The 21,539-nt window shown below is 39.2% G+C and overlaps 1 protein-coding gene across 1 annotated transcript; it reads left to right on the top strand.

Moving 5' to 3' along the window:
- Positions 1 to 14,955: 14,955 nt before the first annotated feature.
- On the top strand, positions 14,956 to 20,165 carry C6H2orf69 (chromosome 6 C2orf69 homolog). Its single transcript, XM_086751055.1, has 2 exons — positions 14,956 to 15,313; positions 16,653 to 20,165. Exons 1-2 carry the CDS (start codon positions 14,999 to 15,001, stop codon positions 17,490 to 17,492), a joined length of 1,155 nt encoding a protein of 384 aa, XP_086607181.1. The 5' UTR covers positions 14,956 to 14,998; the 3' UTR covers positions 17,493 to 20,165.
- The last annotated feature ends 1,374 nt before the right edge of the window (positions 20,166 to 21,539 follow it).

Raw genomic sequence — 21,539 nt, 5'->3', positions numbered from 1 at the left:
TTGGAATCTCAGTGTTGTGGTTTGGCCTGAGTCACCACAGTTTCTTGCTCACCCTCCCTCTCCCCAGCGGGATGGGGGAGAGAAATTGGGAAGAAAGGAAAACTCATGGGTTGAGATTAAGACAGTTTACTAGGAGAGCAAAATAAAAACTAAAATAATAACAAACTATAAGGATATTAATATATACAAAATGAACAATGCACAATTTCTCACCAGCCAATGTCCAAATGACCAATACAGCCCGTCTCTAACAGCAATCACGGAAAGGAAACTGAGCAGCAAGCAAAGGAGGGAAAAGGAGCCAGCAAGGTAGGGGGAATAATGCCAGCAAGCAAGAGAGACAAGATGGTGAAAATGGAAAATGGATGCCCCCTCCATGGGCAATCCCCATTTATATACTGAGCATAATGTCTATGGCATGGAATGCTCTTTGGCCAGTTTGGGTCCATTATTCTGTCTGTCTTCCTCCCAGCTTCCTGCATCTGCACATTAACGAGACTCAGAAAGCCAGACAGTGTCCTTGGTCTCACTAACAACAACTCATATCACCGGTGTGTTTGTCAACATTCTTCACATCTGAAATCCAAAACATCAGCTACTGAGAGGAAAATTAACTCCATCTCTGCTGAAACCAGGACACTCAGGTAACAACGTTCCCAGTTTACTTGCCACAATTCTATTGATAATGGCTTGGGGCTCTGCATGGCACACAATCCTTCTTAGATTTAGCTGATATTTTATTCTGAGCAGTGACTTGACCAGAGTTCTTTCTGGATGCTGAGCACTCCCTGGCATGTAACTCATAATAGATCCAGTTCTATTCTTGCTTCTGCAAATGAGATCTAAGCAAGCTCAACAACAAGTAATAGAATTTTCTTTGTGACTTTTCTCATCTTCTCTAACATATAAAGGATTTTTGTTTATAGTTCTTCACAAAGAAGAACAGGGAGAAACTCTTCAGTAGGGCCTGCTGTGACAGGTCAAGGGGTAACTGTTTCAAAATAGAGGGAGGTAGATTTAGATTAGATATTAGGAAAAAAAAATTTTATACTGAGGGTGGTAGAACAGTGGAACAGGTTGCCCAGAGAGGTGATTGATGCCCCATCCCTGGAAATGTTCAAGGCCAGGCTGGCCGGGGCTCTGAGCAACCTGATCTGGTTGGAGATGTCCCTGCTCCTTGCAGGGGAGTTGGACTGGATGGCCTTTAAAGGTCCCTTCCAACCTAAACTATTCTATGATTCTATGATTCTAAAGAATAAACGTCTTTATATGAGTTTACTCATGCTGAAGTGTTCAGCACCTCCCATACCTTACAAAATGGAAGGAGGAATAATTATGATGCAATTCTAGAGATCTATCAGAGAATGATGAATCACAATAATAGCTTTCAACAACTGATCAGCAATCCAAAGTCTGAATGACCTATATAGGCTTTTCGAGTTTTAAAGCCTATCGCTAGAAGTATGCCTCAAAATGCCAAGAGGACAGCCCTATTGTGACACACAGACTGAAACACAATCCATGCTCCAAACCACTGACAAACCATGCTGACAAAACACTCATTTGTCTGTTCAGAAACAGGAACACAAGAAGAAAAGGTTACAGTGCAGGTCACGGTAATGAAGCCAGGACTCCATAATTCTGATCTCTGCTCTAATGATGAGCCCATTCAATCATACTGAATCCCATTAAAAAAACCCAAAACATGTTTGCAAATAAATTGATTAATTTTAGTTGGGCATTCATTACAAAAGTCTCTCCTAGTATTTTTCTTATGGATAAAGGAATCATACAAACTTCAAGCTTCTCTGGCAATTCTGCTTTTAAAAACAAGAAAAAAAAAATAGGACAAAACCCCCACCAATGCAAAACATACAGCTGGTGATCCTGATAGTTAAAGATCTACAGTTAACTGAGAGTAATGTAAACTCCTTATGCCTGATTGTTTAAGTACAGAAGAAAGCACAAATGTACATAATTAAGATCTGATGTTTGCTTTTTCCTCAGAACACAAATGCAGTATTTGTGTTCAGCACTGGCAGTAACTGTGAACTATGCTATTAATGTCTGGTTTTAAAATGCTTGTGGCAGGATCCTGTCTGGAGGAACAAAAATAAAAATGTATTCAGACAAAACAGCGAAAAGTGCATTAAGGAAATTAAAAGCAGTGATTACAGAAGAAAACCATGCATTCTCTCAGAAAGTTCTTCACATATAAATTTTCTTAAAATGGATCCAAACACTGCCATTCTCAATAAAATCTAAGTTTCTGAGAGGATATATTTTTTACGAAAATGCAAAGTCTTGTTTTATTTAAAAGGAGAAAGATAGCTCAATACCATTTTTGCTTATTTTCCCTGAATATTTTTCAGATTAAATAAATTGGTACTAAACAGGCTGAGGAGCTTAGCTGCATTAATGGCATCATTTATTAACTTGGGTTTAACAGTTCACATCTTTAACAACAGCTCATAGAATTGGGGCTTGTCCATTTCAGTAAGGGATGCAACGAAAATTGCTGGCAGTTCAGACAAGCGGTTGACACCAAGCTGACATCAGGCATCCACTTGCTAGATAGTTTCCTAAATTAATCTCTGGCTCCAAATCAACATTTGGAGGTGCATCCTTTCACTGACTATCCATAGTTAGCTGCCTATTATAAGTGGCTAAAGTATGACAATATGAATTTGTTTCCTTGCCTGTTCCTGTTGAGACTTTCTATAGCATTTGCTAATGCTATGTAAAACCAGGCCTACCAACTAGCCTTTTTTTGAGAGATATGCACATTCTGGTGATTATTGGCTTGATTTTTTAAGGATATGCAAGACTGAACACAACCAAACCGGAGGCTTTGGGAAACCTATGATCCAGGTAGGCAGAAAATATCCATCCTGTCAGCTTGCTTTGTGGGGATTTCTGGCAGCCATTTCTGGCAAAGCATCCTGCCAAAATTTGTCTATTCGTATTGCTATCAGTCACATTGCTTCCACTGTTAGATTTAACAAAAACAAAACTTCACAAGATGGCACCAAAATCCTCTTGAGAAAGCAACCGCTCTGTTGGATCTGTAATCAATTAAGTTTTGTTGTGGCTTTTTTTCAGAAAAAAAAGGGCGAGACTATACCAGCAAGAGACACTTGTGAATGTCGCCAGCTATTCTGAAAATGGACTTTCTTTCCAAATGCAGTTGAGTGAAGTCTGGATATGGAACTCCTAACAGAATAAAACAGAATCCCAAATGTCATTACAAGCCCTTAGATCAATGAGTAAAAGGATTAAGATAGTTTTGTACCACAGATAGATTTAGCTTCAGGTCAATGTGGCCTGCAGTGTTTCCTTGTCTCAGTTTTCACATGTGTTTGCTTGAGACAAATTAGAGAAGCACAGAATGCCTAAGGTTGGGAGAGGCCTCCAGAATGGTCTAGACCAAGCCACTTGCTCAAACCAGGGTCAGCTTGGGCTGGTTGCTCAGGACTATGTCTAGTTGAACTTTGGAATATCTCCAAGTACGAGAATCTGCAACCTTTCTAGCCAACCTGTTCCAGTGTTCAATGATCCTCATAGGAAAGAAGTTATTCCTTATATTTAAACATAGCTTCCTGTACTTTGGTCTGCGTTCACTGCCTTTGGTCCTGTCACTGGACACCACTAAGAAGCTACTGGCTTCATCGTCTTTAGTCACTTTATCAGGTGTTTATACATCCCTCTGAGCTTTCTCATCTCTAGGCCAAAGAGTTCCAGTTCTCTCAGCCTTTCTTTCTATGACACACGTTCCTGTCTCTTAATCATGATGCCAGCTTTTCACTGGACTTGCTCCAGTATGTCCACGCCCCATGTAGTGGAAAGTGCAGAACTGGACACAGCACTGCAGATGTGGCATCAACAGTGCCAAGCAGAGAAGCTCTCTCCTGTACTTTTTAATGACCATCAGCATAATCTGTTTAGATTTTCCTACAAAGTCAAGCTCTGAATTGTTTTATTTAATTATGAGGACCAATGGACCTCATTACTTGCTTTCACTGTTTGAATAACAATCTTACAAAAGGAATTAGAAGTCTTTCAGCAAGCATGCTCAACAGCTTCACTGAACTCAGTGGGAGTTACTCTATAGAATAATTGACTTCACATTAGGCTGACAGCAAACATTGCTGACTACACTGAATTTGTACACTTTTTTCATGGAATAAAGTGCTGCAGTTCCTACTTCTTGGACCTTATCATTGGGAAGACAGAACTGCTGCACCAAGTTACTGTTAGTAAGTTGAAATTCTTTCTTAAAAAACAACTCCTCTCTTTGAAAGACTTCATTTGCCAGCCTGCCCAATAAACACACTAGTTCCTAGGACAAAGTCAGATGCTCAGCTACATCATAAGAAAGAAGGGAAAAGGAAAACCAAAGAAAAATGAGTCAAAGAAAGTGGAAGGGAGAAAATTGATAAAAGACATAATTGAATTTCTTTATTTTACAGAAAAAAAAATTAGATTTAACTATATAAACCTAATTAAGAAAAAATATATCAGACCACTAAAATGTCAGAATCTCAATGCCAAAATGGTACATCATTCCACAGATGCTTCAACACTGTTTCAGTAACCAAGTCAAAGTCTTAGCAGACAGAGTGTCTTACCTCAGAGTTTTCTTGACTGAGGACCAAAGATTCTCAAAGATGCTAGAAATAATATCTGACTTTTCCTAAAGTGATTTTAACTCACTTGAAACTGCTGCTTTGCAAAATGGTGCTCTTAGCTTTGGATATTTGGGTAATGAGTTCAGTGACGTTTTGTTTGAAGGAAAGGTCTAGTTGCTCCACAAAAGAGGAATTATAACTCCAATATAAGAGATAATGCAGAGTTTGGGAAGTACTAGGAAAGGGGAAAGAAGCATTTTAAGTCAAGATAGTGGATTCCACATTAATCCACATTTGGAGAACAAATTAATAGCTTGAATTTTTTCCTCCAATGTGATCTCAGATAAGAGGTTTTAAAGAGATTTACAAGGTATTAAAACTCTTAGAAATGTGCTTATTTTAAGAAAGTCTGTAACATAATAAGACATTTACTCAAAATTTTGGAGGGAAATAAAACTTTTCCTGGAACACAATTAACATTTTATGCTGCTGGTTTTGTTATTGAACCAAACTAAGTAACAGTTTACTTTATTTGAGCACTGAATGTTAGAATGCTAATATTTGACAGTTCTTGACATTCGCATATCACTTGATTGTCAATATCCCATGTTTGTGCATGTCATATCAAAACAATGTCTTTAAAGGAAAAAAGGAAAGTCTTATTTCTCTATCAAACAGAACAATTTAAAAAGCAACTTAGAGTTGGTATGACAAAAAACCACTTACATAAGCTGCAATTCTCAAATATTTCAAGAAGAAGAAATTAATAGTAGAGGCAAGTTTTATATTGCCTCCATAATAAAAGCATTTTCCACAAAGAGAAACTTTAATTCCACTGATTTGCTTTGTGCCATTTTAATATTTGACCTGACTAATTAAAAAATCGTATGCACTTGAAAAGAGTTTATCACCATCCTGCATGTGTATTTTAATGTAAGAAAAAACTTCTGGCTCTTTTTGAATAGAAGAGTTGTTTTGATGTTGATACTGGAAAGAGTATGGTAAAATATCAGTCCACTGAATATTTAAATAAATACTGTATATACAACATTAAAACTATTTTTTTTTTAAATCTAGCTTTAAGGAAGTATCACTCAGACAATCCTACTAAGACACAAGCATTCTTACACAGTTCTTTCCATTATCTAAGTAAAATTATTGGTGAATTAATATCACCTGATTTAGCAGTGTCTTTTTAGTAGAGCTAGCTACCTTCTGCTGGTGGATGTGCAAATCTCACCATTCATGCAAACATCTTCCATCAAGTTTAATGTTATAATTAAGTAGTAATCCTTTGATTAAAAACCATGTGTTAAACACTTCTTAGAAAATTATAATAGAAGGGACTCCTAATTCTTGATTTATTCAGTAAATCTCTAGTCAAGTCTGCAAGCCTATGGACAGTGTCAAAGGCATCCAAGAAAGACAAGAAAACAGTAAACCTATCATCAGTAAGTCTGAATTCACTACAGAAAGGTTGATACTTGTGATAGCAAAGCTCTGCAAATGGAAAAAGCAAAAACCAGGCGCAGGTACACCAGAGAAATGGGAAATAAATCCCATCTTTGTTCTCGTCAGACAGGAGTTTATTTCAGGGCAAGGGTTAAAAGGGGTTTAGGAACACAAAAAAAAAACCCCAAGAGATCGCCTTACCTAACATACCAACAGAAGCTGCTTTGCTTAAAACAGCCTGTGATAGGCATAATCTGGAGATATATTTAGCATTGGTACTTGACTACATTTCTGCCCTAGCAGAAGATAAAAATTCAAGATTTCAAGAACGCAGCAAATCGCAAAAACCTCAATTCCCTATATCACACAAGCATATCTATAACTTCCTGTCTGCACATACTTGAAGACAAGTCTTTGATAAAGCTGAACAGAAGAATGTGCTTAAATACTTTAAACAATAATGATGTAAGTTATTAGAGATACTGTAAATAAAGGTATCTATATTACACGTGCTGAAATCTTCCAAGTCTATTTGGAAATAAAAGGGATATTCCCCATCCAAGTTATGCACTGACTGCAACAGGATTACTTGCATTAAGAGGAATGAAGAATTGCCTGTAGAAGCCTGATACTGTAACTTCACAAGTGTTGCCTCTTGCATACTTTCCATTGTCATTAACTATTGTAAATAGTACTGGAAGAATCTATATCCACTGGAAATCACCAGCTGAATCTGTCCCTCACTTCATATAACTGTATTCCACTTGAATAATACCTTTTCAGATCAGCATCCCATAACAAATGAGCTAGCACAGAGTCTTAAGCTTTTGCAGTGCTCCATCTAAGCAAATACTGTTCACTGATGAACAACTAATTTCAAGTTGAGGACCTATTTCCTTCCTATCTGTGTAATGAACCATGCAAGCAGTGTTTCAAACCACTTTTGGAAAGAAAAACTATGCGGTATAAATTCCAGAAACAAATGGTGCAAAGATACTGTCTGAGGCCAAATTCTGACACCATTTTTGGGTCAGCATGGGATGGCATAAGTTAGTCTCAGGTTAAATATATTGCAGTACCCATCTACAAAGCCAGAATATCTTCTGAATATCTTCTTGTTCAGAAAAGAACAAGAGAGAAGGGAAATTGAGATACAAGCACACACAAGCCAAAATTTAATCATTTCACTTCCAGATAAACCTCAGACTGCAGAAACGGTTAGGTGGCTGAGCTTTGGTCTATTTTTTTAAGCAAGAAAATTCCCTTCTATTCCACTGTGGGTCAACTAGATTTCCCAATTTGTATTGATTTAGAACAGACAGCATACAGCTTCCTTAAGCCACAAGTTTTTCTTGTATACTTACATAAACAGCAAAGCACAGAAACTTTGCTTGTCATTTAACTATGTGTCCCATGAACAGCAGAACTACCAAAGCTTTTTTATAGACTTATGCCCTTTGTTCTTAACTTCTCTGTTAAAGTAATTCCAGCTCTTCCTACCCACCATGTCCTCTGTGAACCAGACCAGGACAGAGACAGCACATGCTGGCTCCAGTATGCAGAACCAACACATACTGAATTTTCAGTCTATTGCTTTCAAACCTGCTGTAAAAAGGCTGAATTCTCCCCAGTTTTCGTTCAGCAAGGGCATTAGTTTGAGTCATCTTCATCTATTCATTCAGCAGTTTTCCCAATACTCTCAGATTATTTGCTCTGCAACTCCTACTCTTAAAGAGGCCAATAAGGCCACTGGAAAGGACTGACAAGAAGACAGACTGCACAATTAAATAAAACCAATTTCCACAGAAAAACAGCACAAGAGAAAAACATGTGTTAAATGGCACCAGTAATTCTTAATTCTTCATACATCCTTTTTTTTCCACAATGAAAAAAACAGAAATGAGATCACATATCCTGTTATTTTAGTAGCTTCTCCACACCGCTGACAGAAAAAGAACATGAATTTATTTTTCATGCTGAAAAGCTTTTATTCTCACTTTCATACAACTCAGTAAATTGCTGAGAGTAATTTTTTCTCCCCTGTGCTATCCTGAATATCCATAGACGCACAAAAGATGGATGCTGGCAGGCAGAGCTGTCAGTAGGAATTTCAGCAGAAGTAAATTGTTTAGTACTTATAATGGAGCATAATAGCTGTAATTTCATTTGAACTGTTGCCACTAATAAGCTAATAAAACTACAAGTCAAGACCTAGCCGTTCACCACTGCATAGCCGCTGGGAATTTCTCTGTGTGTACACTTCACCACAGAGACAGGTAACTCAGTCCTTTAAGTGTTGCTGTACTCGAAAGAATGATGAGCCAGGCCTGGCACATTCTCTTGCTAGTGAAATACCCAACTGCATACCAATTGCAAAGGAGTTTCTTATCAGTATTTAACAGGTGTTTTCACAGCTATTCCAATCCTCTGCCAAAATGCAAACTAGCAATTTGAATGCATATGCAGCTGAAACATGTTTAAAAGGGAAATCAAAGATAAAATATAAACTACAGATATGCAAATACACCTATATGCACATTGCACATTAGTTGGGCAGGAAACATGTTTTTCTGTAGACCTCTGAAGTACCATGAAATATTACAGTTGCTACATAAGAACAGATATAAATTCATATACATTAGATACTTGGCTAAAGATATTATTGTCACATCACCAAACAGTTGTTCTTCATCTAGAATTTTGGTGAAGAATCTATCAAAATGCTTTCATTTAAATAGTATGATTAAAACAAACTACAACATATTTTCTTGGTCTAAGAAAACACATATAGCCAGAATTATATTATATTCTCTGCTGTTTGAATACACTTTGAATGAAAGCACAGGATTAGTATATGAGCTATAAAAGCAACGAAACATAGCCAATTGCAGAAAAAGTGCCTTGGTTGTAACAAAGATTACTTTTGCAGTGGCACCTTTTCTACTTAGAAACTGCAAATATAGTTAGTTGCCTCTGATAGATGAAAGTAATCAACCACTCTGCAAAGGTCTATATGGGAGCTCAGAGAGACTGAAGTGGTGAATAAGCCATTAGTTCTCTCCAGAGGAATTGATTTTGATATGCATGTCTTTCACCACTGCTAATCAACCATGATACACACGCTTTCTACCAGAATCCCTGAGATATACCGGTGGACTTCTGCAGTCACGAAAAAAACACTACGCACTTTACTTCCCTGTCCAATCTATAGAAAGCAGCAAAAGTGAGCAGTGAACTGCACAGGGCAGGCACACAGGACAGGCCAGCAACTCAGTGCTTGGCTCATGACTGGTTCAGTATATGAAAATAGTGAGAGCTGCAGTAGGGAAAGAAGACAAGATGTAGGAAGAAGAGGAGAATGTAAAAAGAAAAGGTCTTCCTTTTACAATGATAAAGAGCATAGCAAGCAAAAACTTCAAGAATATGAGAAGAATGGAAGAATGAGGCATGATGGAGGACCAATGTGAAGGCTGACAAAGGCCCCTCTGTAATATTTCATGCCTACACTAGGTGATATTTGTAAGGACTGATTCACCCAAGATCACTGAATGTGCTTATATATTGCAAAAGTCACATGACAAAGATTAGGGCAAACTCCGAGCAATCACACTACCATTAAAATTTATAGTATGCCATGGAAGATTTTTTGTATTTTCTTGAAAGTAGGAATAGGTTGGTGCTTTCTATTTTAAGTGGGAACAACATGTTATCTATACTATTATTTCCTATAACCAAATGAGAGTCCATTTCATTATTTTGGTAATTGTGTGTATCTGAACTCTGGCTAAGATATAGACTAATTTTCATGCTCTCCCACAAGGCTCATGTAGCTTTTGGGATGAAGATGAAAGCCTGTATACCATCTTAGATGTTAGCTTTAATTTTCTGTTAACAGTTGCATCAGGAACACACTGCATAAGAACTTCTGGGCAGAAGTACCAGCGTCACCTTTGTTTCCCATAACTAACTGTTGTGGTTTAGCCCGAGTCACCACACAGTTTCTCGCTCACCCTCCCTCTCCCCAGCGGGAAGAAAGGAAAACTCATGGGTTGAGATGAAGACAGTTTACTAGGAGAGCAAAGGAAAACTACAATAATAACAGAATATAAGGATATTAATATATACAAAATGAACAATGCACGATTTCTCACCACCCGATGTCCAAATGACCGTCCCAAGCAGCAATCATGGAAACAAAACCAAACAGCAAGCAAAGTGGGAAAAGCAAGCCAGCAAGGTAGAGGGAACTGTCCCAGCAAGCAAGAGAAATGAGATGTAAGAATGCATGCATGCCCCCTGAGGTGGACAACCCCCACTTATATACTGAGCATGACGTTTATGGCATGGGATACTCTCTTTGGCCAGTTTGGATCAATTATTCTGTCTGTCTTCCTCCCAGCTTCCTGCATCTGCACATTAACGAGACTCGGAAAGCCAGACAGTGTCCTTGGTCTCATTAACAACAACTCATATCACCGGTGTGTTTATCAACATTCTTCACATCCGAAATCCAAAATATACTGGCTATTGAGAGGAAAATTAACTCCAGCCCTGCTGAAGCCAGGACAATAACTGTCACTAGAACATTAACAATGTCTGTAAAACCTTCTGCACAAGCTAATCTCTCATCTGGAGAAACCAGAGAAGGGAATATAGGCAACAAGAGGATAAGAGCACAGATTCTTTTTCATGCTACTGATAGTAATTATTCACATTTCTCAGAAATAATTACTGGCATGGAAACTCCCATTTTCCTAACCACTTCTCTTACATGGATCCATACTGCTTCATCAGGTATCATTAAGCATAACAGAGCTCTGCCTTGCATAAGCAAACCTTAGCAATCAAGGTTTTTTTTGCCTACAAGAAAACTGGTGAGGGACTTTCAAGGGCATGTAGTGATAGTACAAGGGGTGATGACTTTAAACTGAAAGAAAATAGATTTAGATCAGACAAAGAAGAAATTCTTTACTCTGAACATGGTGATGCCCTGGAACAAGTTTCCCACATAAGCTGTGGATGCCCCATCCCTGGAAGTGTTCAAGGCCAGGCTGGCTACAGCTTTGAGCAACCCGGTCTAGTGGAAAGTGTCCTTTTCCCATGGCAGGGGGGTTGGACTAGATGATCTTTAAGGTCCCTTCCAACCCAAACCATTCTATGATTCTATAAAGGTCCAAGTAACTAGATTTTCAGAGCACAGGCATTAATATTGTTGCTGTACTTTTGTGGGCAATTATTAAAAAAAATCTGCTTCATATGAGAAAAGCAGACCACTTGTATTTTTTCCTTATGCTATACATTTAGCAGGTCTTACCTAGTATTTCCTTAGGACAGTATTTAATAGGGAACAGAAGTGACAAAGTTTGATTAGCCCTTCTAATTAAAAGTTTTAGTGTCGGCATGGACCAAAATTGCTCAAAATTGGATTAAGAAAATCTGCCCGCATGAACTGAAATAAACAGAGCTATGGATTTTTTCCTTAATCTTTTTCTTCATTAGCAGAGGCATTGTGAAATTTCCCAGTAAGATTTTAGCCTTAGGGCATGCTCACAGATTAAAATCTAAAAAACATTGTACAGCTATACCCCAAAAACTCAAATCAGAAGGAGAATGAGGATTTGCTTGAGGAAATTCCAAAGCAAACACCTGAATATTTCTAACTTCCCCACACACAATAAGTTGCACTTCCAACAAATGCCTCACAAGATTTTAGGAACCTCGACCCTAACTTCCTTCCTTAAATTAATCTTCCTTCTATATAGAGCCCCACTAACTCCAGTGCAGCCCCACTTTCCTGCAGGCAATGCCACACCACAGGCTGTGCAAAAGCAAGGGTGAAATAGGGTCCCACACTTGCAAACATTTCTTGATGTTTTTATTATCTACCTTTACTACTGCTCCTCCAGATAGTCAAGCTAAGTATCTTTCTGAGTAAGAACAGGCAGATTTGGACCTTCATAGTTTGATTTCTAATACATACAGGTAGCACATTAAATAACATTTTTTTCAGAAAAATCAAACTACTGGTTTACAGGCCTAACTTTAGGAGCTAATTCAGGCATCCATTTTTACAGTTTTTCAAATATAGCCTGAAATTTCATCAGAAGATGGTGTAAGTTCTTATACTTGACTTAGTCTGTGGCTCTTAAGCGAGTATTTGGAGTCTGTTATCCTGGTGGCTCTGTGAACAGATTAAACACTGAGACTTCCCAGGTCATATATGCTACAGGAAAGTGATAAACATGTAATACAAGTGACAAATATACAAGACACAACATGCAATGTACCCTCCTGGCAAAGGCGGCCAACAACATCTTAGGCTGTGTTTGAAAAAGTTTCACCAGCAGGTCAAGGGAGGTGGTGCTTCCATTCTACTCAGATGTGGGTGGCATCATCAGTGCTGCAGTGCTGTGTCCAGTTCTGCATTTTCCACTATAATAGAAACATGGCCATACTGGAGCAAGTTCAATGAAAAGCTGCCAACAAGATTAAGAAACAGGAGCATCTGTTATATGCAGAGGCTGAAAGCTTGGATGGTTTAGCCTAGAGAAGAAAAAGCTCAGGGGACGTTATCAGTCTGCATAAACACTTGATGAGGTGAGTAAAGACCACAGAGCCAGACTCTTCTCAGTGGTGTCCAGTGACAGAACATGAAGCAACAGGCACAAGCTGAAATACAGGGAAGTGTTTAACCATCAAAACACCTTTCTTCCTGTGAAGGTGATCGAACACTGGAACGGGATATTCAGAAGCCCAGCTAGACATGGTCCTGAGCAACGTGCTCTAGCTGATCCTGTTTTGAGCAGGTGGGTTGGTCTAGACCATCTCTGGAGGCATCTTCCAGCCTCAGCCACTCCATGGTTCTAAATTGCTCAGTTTTAAACTCCTAGAGCACAGGCAGGAATTTTCAGAGGTATTCCAATTCCAAAGATAGACTTTGGAACTGACCACTAGCTCTACTGTAAAGATATTAGAATATTGCCTATATTAATCAGCTGCTAAACAAAAGAAAGGATTGCTGAAATGCACCTTTAGTATCACGCTCCCAAGACATGGAAGTGGTTATAATCAGATGATTGTTCTGATATGGATTTTTCAAACCACACTGCACAGCACCATCTTCCGGTGATCAGAAGTTGGATTGATTTTTTTTCAGGCTTTGAGAAAAAAGCTCTAACCATATCAAAATAATTTTCATACAAGAAATAATAATGTTAAGTTTAAAATAAGCAATTTAAATTTAAAAAAAAAATCTACAAAACAGAGAAGTCATCAAAAGTTTTTTATTAACCCCTGTTATCCTGAGAAACACACAAAGTGAAAAAAATATCCTTTAAAATGTCTTACCATCTTCATCAAGAGGACCAGGCATCAACCTTGTTCTGATTTCTGCAGGTAAAGAAAAATACATATCGCTCACATAATACACAATGAAATCTCAAAGTATATATCACAACACGATGTTCTTCTGAGCTAGTATGCGGACTCTCAGTGAAAATGTGCAAGTCTGCTTTCTGAAAGAGCCTTTGGATGAGCTTTAGAATACAGGAAGTAAGAATTATTGAGCTTGCTCTGGCACAAGACCAAAGCGATACTCAGAAAAAATACAAGTGTGCCAAGTAGACTGTGAACATATCATTGCGCAAACTGAATCTCCATAAGCAGGCTGCACAAAGACATGCAGGCCAGAATTTATACTTAGAAAATAAGCCACTTTAAAGTACTCTGCTTGTTACTAGTTTGCTACACTGACAAATAACCTTAGTATCACCATACTTCCTTTTCATCTGTTGAATTTTCCAACAAGAAGATAACCAGTCAACAGTTTGATGCAAGTTACTTGATTATGCAATCACTGTTCAAGTAACTCTGCTTTCTTGCATAACTGACTCAACTAGTAAGAGTCAGACTTGGTACCTGATAGTTCCCCAGGTTTACATACAAGCATTTTTAACTAAACTACAAAAAAAAAAGAACAAAGAAATGAATACATGAAATAAGAAAAATCTAGACAAACCAACCAGGAATGCTTAGGAACAAAGGGAAGGCTTTGCTTCCTTGCTTTGTTTGCCATCTAAAATGCAGAGTTTCTCACAATAGTACACATGAAAGCTTTTCCTCCAATACAGGAGCACTAGTAGCACCAGAGTAAAGCTTAACTAGCCTGTTTTTTTTTGTTTTTTTTTTTTTTTTTTTTAATACAGCCAATACCTTTAGGTAATAACTGAATCCACATACCTCTTTGGTTTGAAATTAACTGCTCTATGTTGAGTGTAAGATGCCCCAATGCTGCAGCTAGGCTATAGCAACACACTCTGGGTTTTACTGCACTGGAGGAGGCAGCCTGTGGTCACACTTATCTACTTCAGAGGCACTTACTGGCCTGCCTTTCCTCAGGCTTTATCAGCCCAGCACTATTTCCAAGCCACAGCAGAACAGACAGAATACCAGCTGGGCACTGCCACCTCAACTTTGTTTTAGCAAGGGCAGAGTTGAGGCTGAGGGGCCTGAGGAGCAAAGAGCCTCACGGTGCCTGGAACAGCCAGCACCCCAGCCCTGCTGACAGAGCGCTGGTGCCGAAAACTGCAGCAAGAGAAGGTGTGAAGGCGCGTGAGGAGACTTCCCCAAGCCCCCACAGCACCTGAGAAGGCCCTAATAAATACCGCACCGTGGCGCGCGGCGCCCGCCTAGGGCTTTCCCGCTTCCCGCCACCCTCCTTTTAAAGGCCTCGGTGACGTCATGGCTGGAGCGGGCAGCCGTTAGGCACGCGTTGCCCCGCCCCCTGCCGGGTCTCTCCCGGGGGCTGTGGGCGGTGCCGATAGGTGGAGGTTGGGGAGTCGGCGCGCACGCGCAGTTTGTGGCGGGGCCGCGGGCGGCAGGGTAGGAGGCGGCCGCGGGGGCGCGGGGCCGGCGTTCCCATGAGCAAGCGCTGCCCGCCGGCCGCTGCCTCGCTGCTGCGGGGTCTCGTCGGCCCCGCTGCCCTCTGCCTGGGCAGGAGCATGAGCCTCTGCGGGGCGCCGGCCGCCTGCGCCGCGGGGCCTGCGAGCGGCGGCGGCGGCGGCGCGGGCTTCTCCTCCGCACGGCTGAGCCCGCCGTGGCTGCGGCTGCCGGAGGTGCCGGGCGCGGATCCGCACCGAGCCAACGAGCTGCTGCTGCTGCTGCCGCCGCCACCGGCCCCGCGCGGCTCGGCCCCGCCGCAGCATCACGTTGTCTACTTCCCGGGGGACGTGCAGGTACGGCGGTGCGGCGGTGGGCCGCGGGCGGTAAGCAATGGCGGGTGGGAGCGGTGGGGGCGGAAGCGGGGCCAGACGGAGCCGCGGAGGAAGCGGCGTTGCAGGGCTGCGGGGGTCCCGGCGCGGCCAGTGGGAGCCCTGCCTTGCGGGAATCATCTCTTGCACGCTCTCCGCCCGTTACCGTCGGGTGGAGGTGGCGGGAATGGGCCGATCTGGAAACCTGAGATGGAGCAGCGGCGGAGGGGGAGTCGTCTGCCACGGTGCTGCCTGAGGTTAACGCTTCTGGCGGTGACGGCGGTACCCGAAATCGTACCGAAGAGTCTCTGTGGAGAGAAGGCGATGAGATCCTGAGATGGCAAGTTGCTGTCGGCAGGCTTAGCACCGCGTCTCTGTGCGGGTGTGCGAACACCCCGCACCCCGTCCGGCGGGTGTTTCCCAGGCGCTGGCTCTTTCTCAGCCTGTCCTGAAGAAGGCACGGCGCGTGTGGTCTCTGAGTTGACAAGAAATCGAAAAGAGAGACTCTGAAGTGCTCTCCCTCACCTCTGTAACATTACAGACTCTGGTACCGTGGGTAGTCAGCTGATCTCAACCGTCATTACTGCTCAAAAGCAGAGGTTGTCTCTTTTTGTTCTGGGAAAGACTTTGCTTTTCTGTAAGGTAAAGATGCAGGACTTTGTGGATTTTCATTTTAAGGAATGGGATGGCCTAAGGAAGCTTTTTTTAATTACCATTCCTGCGTATGGCTTTATTAATCCTTAATAAAATAAACTAATTGATATTCTCTGCCATTATGAATTCAGAGGTGAGAATCATTCATGACTTGGGGGTTAATTTTTTTTCCATCTAGGCCCCTTATAGATGTGAACAAGGGGAATACAGACTCGCTACATCTGAAAGAGAGGAAATTTTTTTTTCTATATAAAAGATAGAAAACTTATAATGAAGTTTCAAGTCTATTATTTGTAATAAGATAATCGATATTTATGCAGATGGAGATAATACAGTAAAATTATGTATCATGTGCCATACTAAGTTGAATAATACTTGAATGAAGTCAACAAAAATTTTGAATACTTCCATGTGCTTATTTTTATTGTATTCATTTTGGGGGCATTAAAAATGTGTGGAAAAATATTAAAGTAGAATAAGTAAATCTAAAAGGCCAGTTTCTTTAATGTGTTTCTTGTTCTGGAAGCCTAACAAGCAAGTGCCTGTTTGATGCATGTTTCTCTCTTAGTTATGGTCCTTTTTTTGAATATAAGTACACTAGACAGAGCTGAAGTATTTTCACAATGTAGTAATGCATCTATTCCTTTTTTTTTTTTTTTTAATTTTTCAGAACTATCATGACATCATGTCTTGCCACCCAGAAAACTTTCAATGGGAGCACTGGAGTTTTGAAAATGTTGCTACCATACTTGCTCGCCGGTTCCCTAATAGCTTTATTTGGGTTGTAAAGTGTTCTCGAATGCACCTGCACAAATTCAGTTGTTATGACAACTTTGTGGCAAGCAACATGTTTGGAGCACCAGAGCACAGCACTGACTTTGGAGCTTTCAAGCATCTCCATGCGTTGCTAGTTAATGCATTTAGACTCTCTCAGAATATTCTGCTGTCCCAGAAAAGTGTGCGTGGTGTCAGCAAGGATGCAAAAGTAGCTGCTTGTAAATCACAGCTGCAGTCTGTTCCTACAACAAATGGCTGCTCATCGACAGAAAGAGAGAGAGATTGTGAATGCTCTAATAATTCTGCTATGAACTTCATTATACCATCTGCTATAGGTGCAGTGTCATTTACTTTGATTGGCTTTAGTAAAGGTTGTGTGGTTTTGAACCAGCTGCTTTATGAGTTGAAAGAAGCTAAAAAAGACAAGAGTACAGATGCCTTCTTAAAAAACATAAAAGCAATTTACTGGTTGGATGGTGGTCACTCGGGAGGAAGCAATACTTGGGTTACTTACCCTGAAGTGCTGAAAGAACTTGCAGAGACAGGAATTGAAGTTCATGCTCATGTTACACCATACCAAGTGTTTGACACGATGAGGTCATGGATTGGGAGAGAGCATGAGAAATTTGTACAGATACTTGAAGAATTTGGTGTGGAAATAAATGATCAACTGCATTTTGCTGATGATGTTCCCTCCTTAGATAACCATTTCAGAGTTCATGAAGTATTTTGAGACTGTATGTATCTGAATAGTATAATTATTGTAAAAGCACTTTTAACATTGTAAGTTTTGTCATCTAGATTTACAACCAACTTTGAGCAGATGCTTTCTGAAGAGAATATGAAATCAGTCCTGCGTTGCTGATAGATACTATATATAAATTTCAGTGGCTTAAAAAGGAGGCTTAGGACCCCATACCTACAACAGATTTTGTCATTGGATTCCTGGAAAAAAAGTGTTGTGAAGAACTACACTTTTTTTTTTTTTTTTTTTTTGTTAAATGTGAATGTTTATTTTCAAACTGTTGGCAAATTTTTTAGTCCTGGATGTCTAACATCATATATTGCCTTTAATAGGAGTTTAAAGTACTCAAGACTTTCAAATGTCTGGATACTTCAGTTTAGTAGCTTCCAGGGCTAAAAGCTTTGATCTTTGTCAGTAACAGACATAACGTTAGTTTTTTAGCTTAAGGAAAATTATGATTGTTAGAACATTGTTAGTTCTGGTTATATATTTCAGTGAAAATTGTTTTAATTAGTTAACTAAATCTTCCAGATATGTAACATTTCTCCTAAATCAAACAAAGTCACAAATATTTACCTTTGGAATAATAGTGCCAATGCATTTTTCTTCCTTATGTGCACCTTGCCTTTTCTGTGGCTGTAAAGTTTAATTAATTCATTGCATAGTATCTGCTTGTTAATAGTGATTTTTACCTGGCGGTTTCAAAAGTTGGACATAGCTGTGTTTAGACCAAGAATGTTGATAAGGGTGTAGCTTATTGCTGTTTCAACATACCTTGCTGTTGCTTTGGCTAACTTCTGTAAGGACCAGCAATAATATCTGTTTTTTCAAGTCAAGAGGTGTCTATCCCTGGCTGGCCTGGTGAGGTTTTTTTTTTTTAATAATTGCTGCATTGATGTTGATCTAAATCGAGCCATAAGTACGTAATGTCTTACAAGTTGGATAAAAACGTTTAGACTGTGTTGACTGTAGCTGTTTCAAAATGCTTCAGTATTTAGAACTATTATTTCCTTTAAATATATTGCAGTAGTTGCTTCTAGAGCCACCTAAAAATCTATTTTCAGAGCCTAATTTTCCATACAGAAAAAAAACTCCCTCTAATTAAATACAAAGCCAGGCAAATCAGATAGATACAAAAGATGTAATCTAGTTCAGCCCCAAGCCTGAATGTTCTTCAGAAAGAATTACTGAAAGAGGGACAGATGATGGTATTAGTGGAACTTTGCTACTATTGTACGTAACTTTCCTATTTTTTTACAGATAAATCTTAGAATCACTCTTGAAGACATCTGCAGCTATTAACAATGAGCCAGTAGCTTAAAATGGTTTTGGATTTCCTGGAAGTATAGAAATAAAAAAGCAAGTTAGCAAAACACTATGAAGATTACACAAACAAATGTGACTCAGTTCTGAAAAAAGGGATTTTATTCAACATTGTTCTTATGTTTGATGGCTTAGTAACATCTTCCCCCTGTTTCTTGCTTCCTGTGACTCTTAGACTGTGGAAAGAAAGTTCTGGGTCATCTTTCTTCTGTTGGCATCATTAAAACTTACAAAGTTCACTGGAGACAGTATTTTCACAGTTCTTGCAGAGGTTGTGCACATTAATGGTCACTGAAGAATGAGAAAAGTGTGTTGAACTCGTAAAAAAATTTTCGTAATACTCAAAATATTAAGGGAGTAGGATTATGCATACAGTGTGGACCTTGCAATGTGATTGTGAACTCTGCCACTAATAATAATTAGATTAATGTACTAGTTGGTCAAAGGGGGAAATAGTATATTTTAATTGATGGGGAAAAAAGTGCAACAGGCAAACTAATTCTAACATTTTATAAAATAATCTGAAATCTGGTTCCATCAAGCTTTTTTTCTAAAACTTTCCTGAAGACTTTGTTCAACCCTACTTCTTGATTGCCTTGTTAATGGGCTTATAACCACTTGTTTATGTATTCCAAGGAAGGCTATTTCCCTTCCTTGGTCCTTTTGATAACACTTGCACCATTGGGAGGACTTTTTTCTGTAAAGGGAATGTGGGTCACCTAACAAAGTGCCTACAAATAGCTTGAAATATCTTTGATTATGCACTTATAAAATAAATTTTTTTAAAAAAATCAAAAACCCAAAACACTCCACTGATCTTGCTCCTTCTCGTTTCAGTTTCAGACTGACTGGGCTAACTTGAGTATACTAAAACTATCCAATAACAGTGCAGATCACAGACCAATTTCTAAACAATTCTGTGCCAGCCAAAACAGCAAGAGTAGGTTGTTGCATGCTTTTGAAACAGCTATTTAAAATATTGGTATTGTCTTCAGAAGTTTCTGGATGGCTGTCTTATGAAAGTAATTCTAACCCGTTTGATGGAGGCTGCTTACAATAACTGTTAAATAAAATAGGCTCAAGTGTTGTATTAATTTGAAGAATAAGCACTTTGTTGTAAAACTAATCTTGTTTTGAGACTTCATGTTGTGAAGGTAAAACTGACTGGTGGTTTTTCATTCTCTAAACAGTTGTACTCAGTTGGAATGTGCCTCTGTCATTCACTACAATGCATGCTAAAAATAAATTTTGCAAACAATGTAGAAAATAAACTATTTCTAATGTGTGAATCCACTTTGATGTGAATATAAAACAATTAAACAAGGAATGTGCAGTTAAGTTTTGTGAATTAAGCTTTATCAGGTGTTTGTGGAAACCTAGTTTTAAAAAAAAAAATATTTGATTAGTTGTTCAAGGCAGGCTTTTGTATTTGTGTAGTCAGCATCTGTAATTCTAAAACAATTTATTGACATCTTGCATAAATAGTAAAGCTGGCATGAAGTAGCTAAGGGTGTAAACATTTCTATGTTAGGATTGAAACGGGTCATAATTTGTATATGCCTGTTTTTAGATGTTAACGGTAAAGGCAGTTTTTAGTAAGTTTAGATGTAAATGCCTAAAGTTAAGTGATTCTCATGCTTACAGTGGTTTAGTTCAAGACATTTCTGTTTTTGAATGGAGTGAGCAGCGTTACACAGTCTTTAGTACAACCTAGTATGTAGTAGCTGGTATTCTTCATATTACATGCTTGTTTCTTGTACAATAGACGACGTTCTTCAGATTTTGAAAAATGCTAAGATGTTTTTAAGCTGTGCGCCTGTTAAATTCCTTTAAAACGGGGCTTGATTTTGTGAAATTGTCCAGATTATCTGAGACTTAAATAATTTTATTTTGTGTGCATGTTAAATACTAGAAATTTTGGTAACCTTCTTCCTATCTAGGACTAATTTTATTGCATCTGTGTAAATGCTACTGCATAAATCAGTATCGCCCCCTAATTTTGAAAGGTGATTAAGGGTCCAAGTCTTAACATGTTGCTGAAAGGAGCAATCTTTTCTGTCTTCCCATTTATAACGACTTGCTGCCTCCCTTAAGGTAGCACAAGCACTTTATGATGAGCTGTTCTATCTTACTAAATTAACATTATTGCTAATAAAGATAACTGACAGGGTGCTATGTATTTAAATGGTCATAGAAATTATTTTAAATAAGACTGAAAGGTCAGTTCAGGAGTTAGGATGTTACAACTGTGGATATTCACAGATAAAAGTGATTGTGCATGATCATGTGCTCAAGTTTTCCCAACAGGTTATTTTTGAGCTATTTGCAGAAAGAAAACATCACCTATTTTTTCCTCCCTCTTATGGTGCTTTTAACACGGCTCTCTTTCCTAAGCTACCAGTTACTTCACCATCTTTGCAGGTAAGCAATATTTATTGTCTGAAAGTTGAAGCACTGAGGTTAAAGTATACCCATCCATTTACCTTGAATGCTTATTTTAAATTACGTGGGGTCTTAATATAAGAGAGAAGTTAAAGAACAGTAAAAATTTTTGAATTTGTGCTCTGTTGTGAACCACATTTTCAGGTACTGCCTGAATTCTGCCTAGCAGAATCCACAAACATGAATTGTGTGTCTGGTGTCCCTGTGCAATACAAAAGCAAAGGCAGATGTCTCAGACTGCAATCCACAAGAGATAGCCTCTTCAAATCA

This window comes from Chlamydotis macqueenii, chromosome 6 (assembly GCF_036417535.1).
Source record: "Chlamydotis macqueenii isolate bChlMac1 chromosome 6, bChlMac1.mat, whole genome shotgun sequence".
In the NCBI taxonomy this organism is placed as follows: domain Eukaryota; kingdom Metazoa; phylum Chordata; class Aves; order Otidiformes; family Otididae; genus Chlamydotis; species Chlamydotis macqueenii.
Note: the sequence above shows the minus strand (reverse complement) of the source record. Positions and strands in the feature narration are given on the sequence as shown.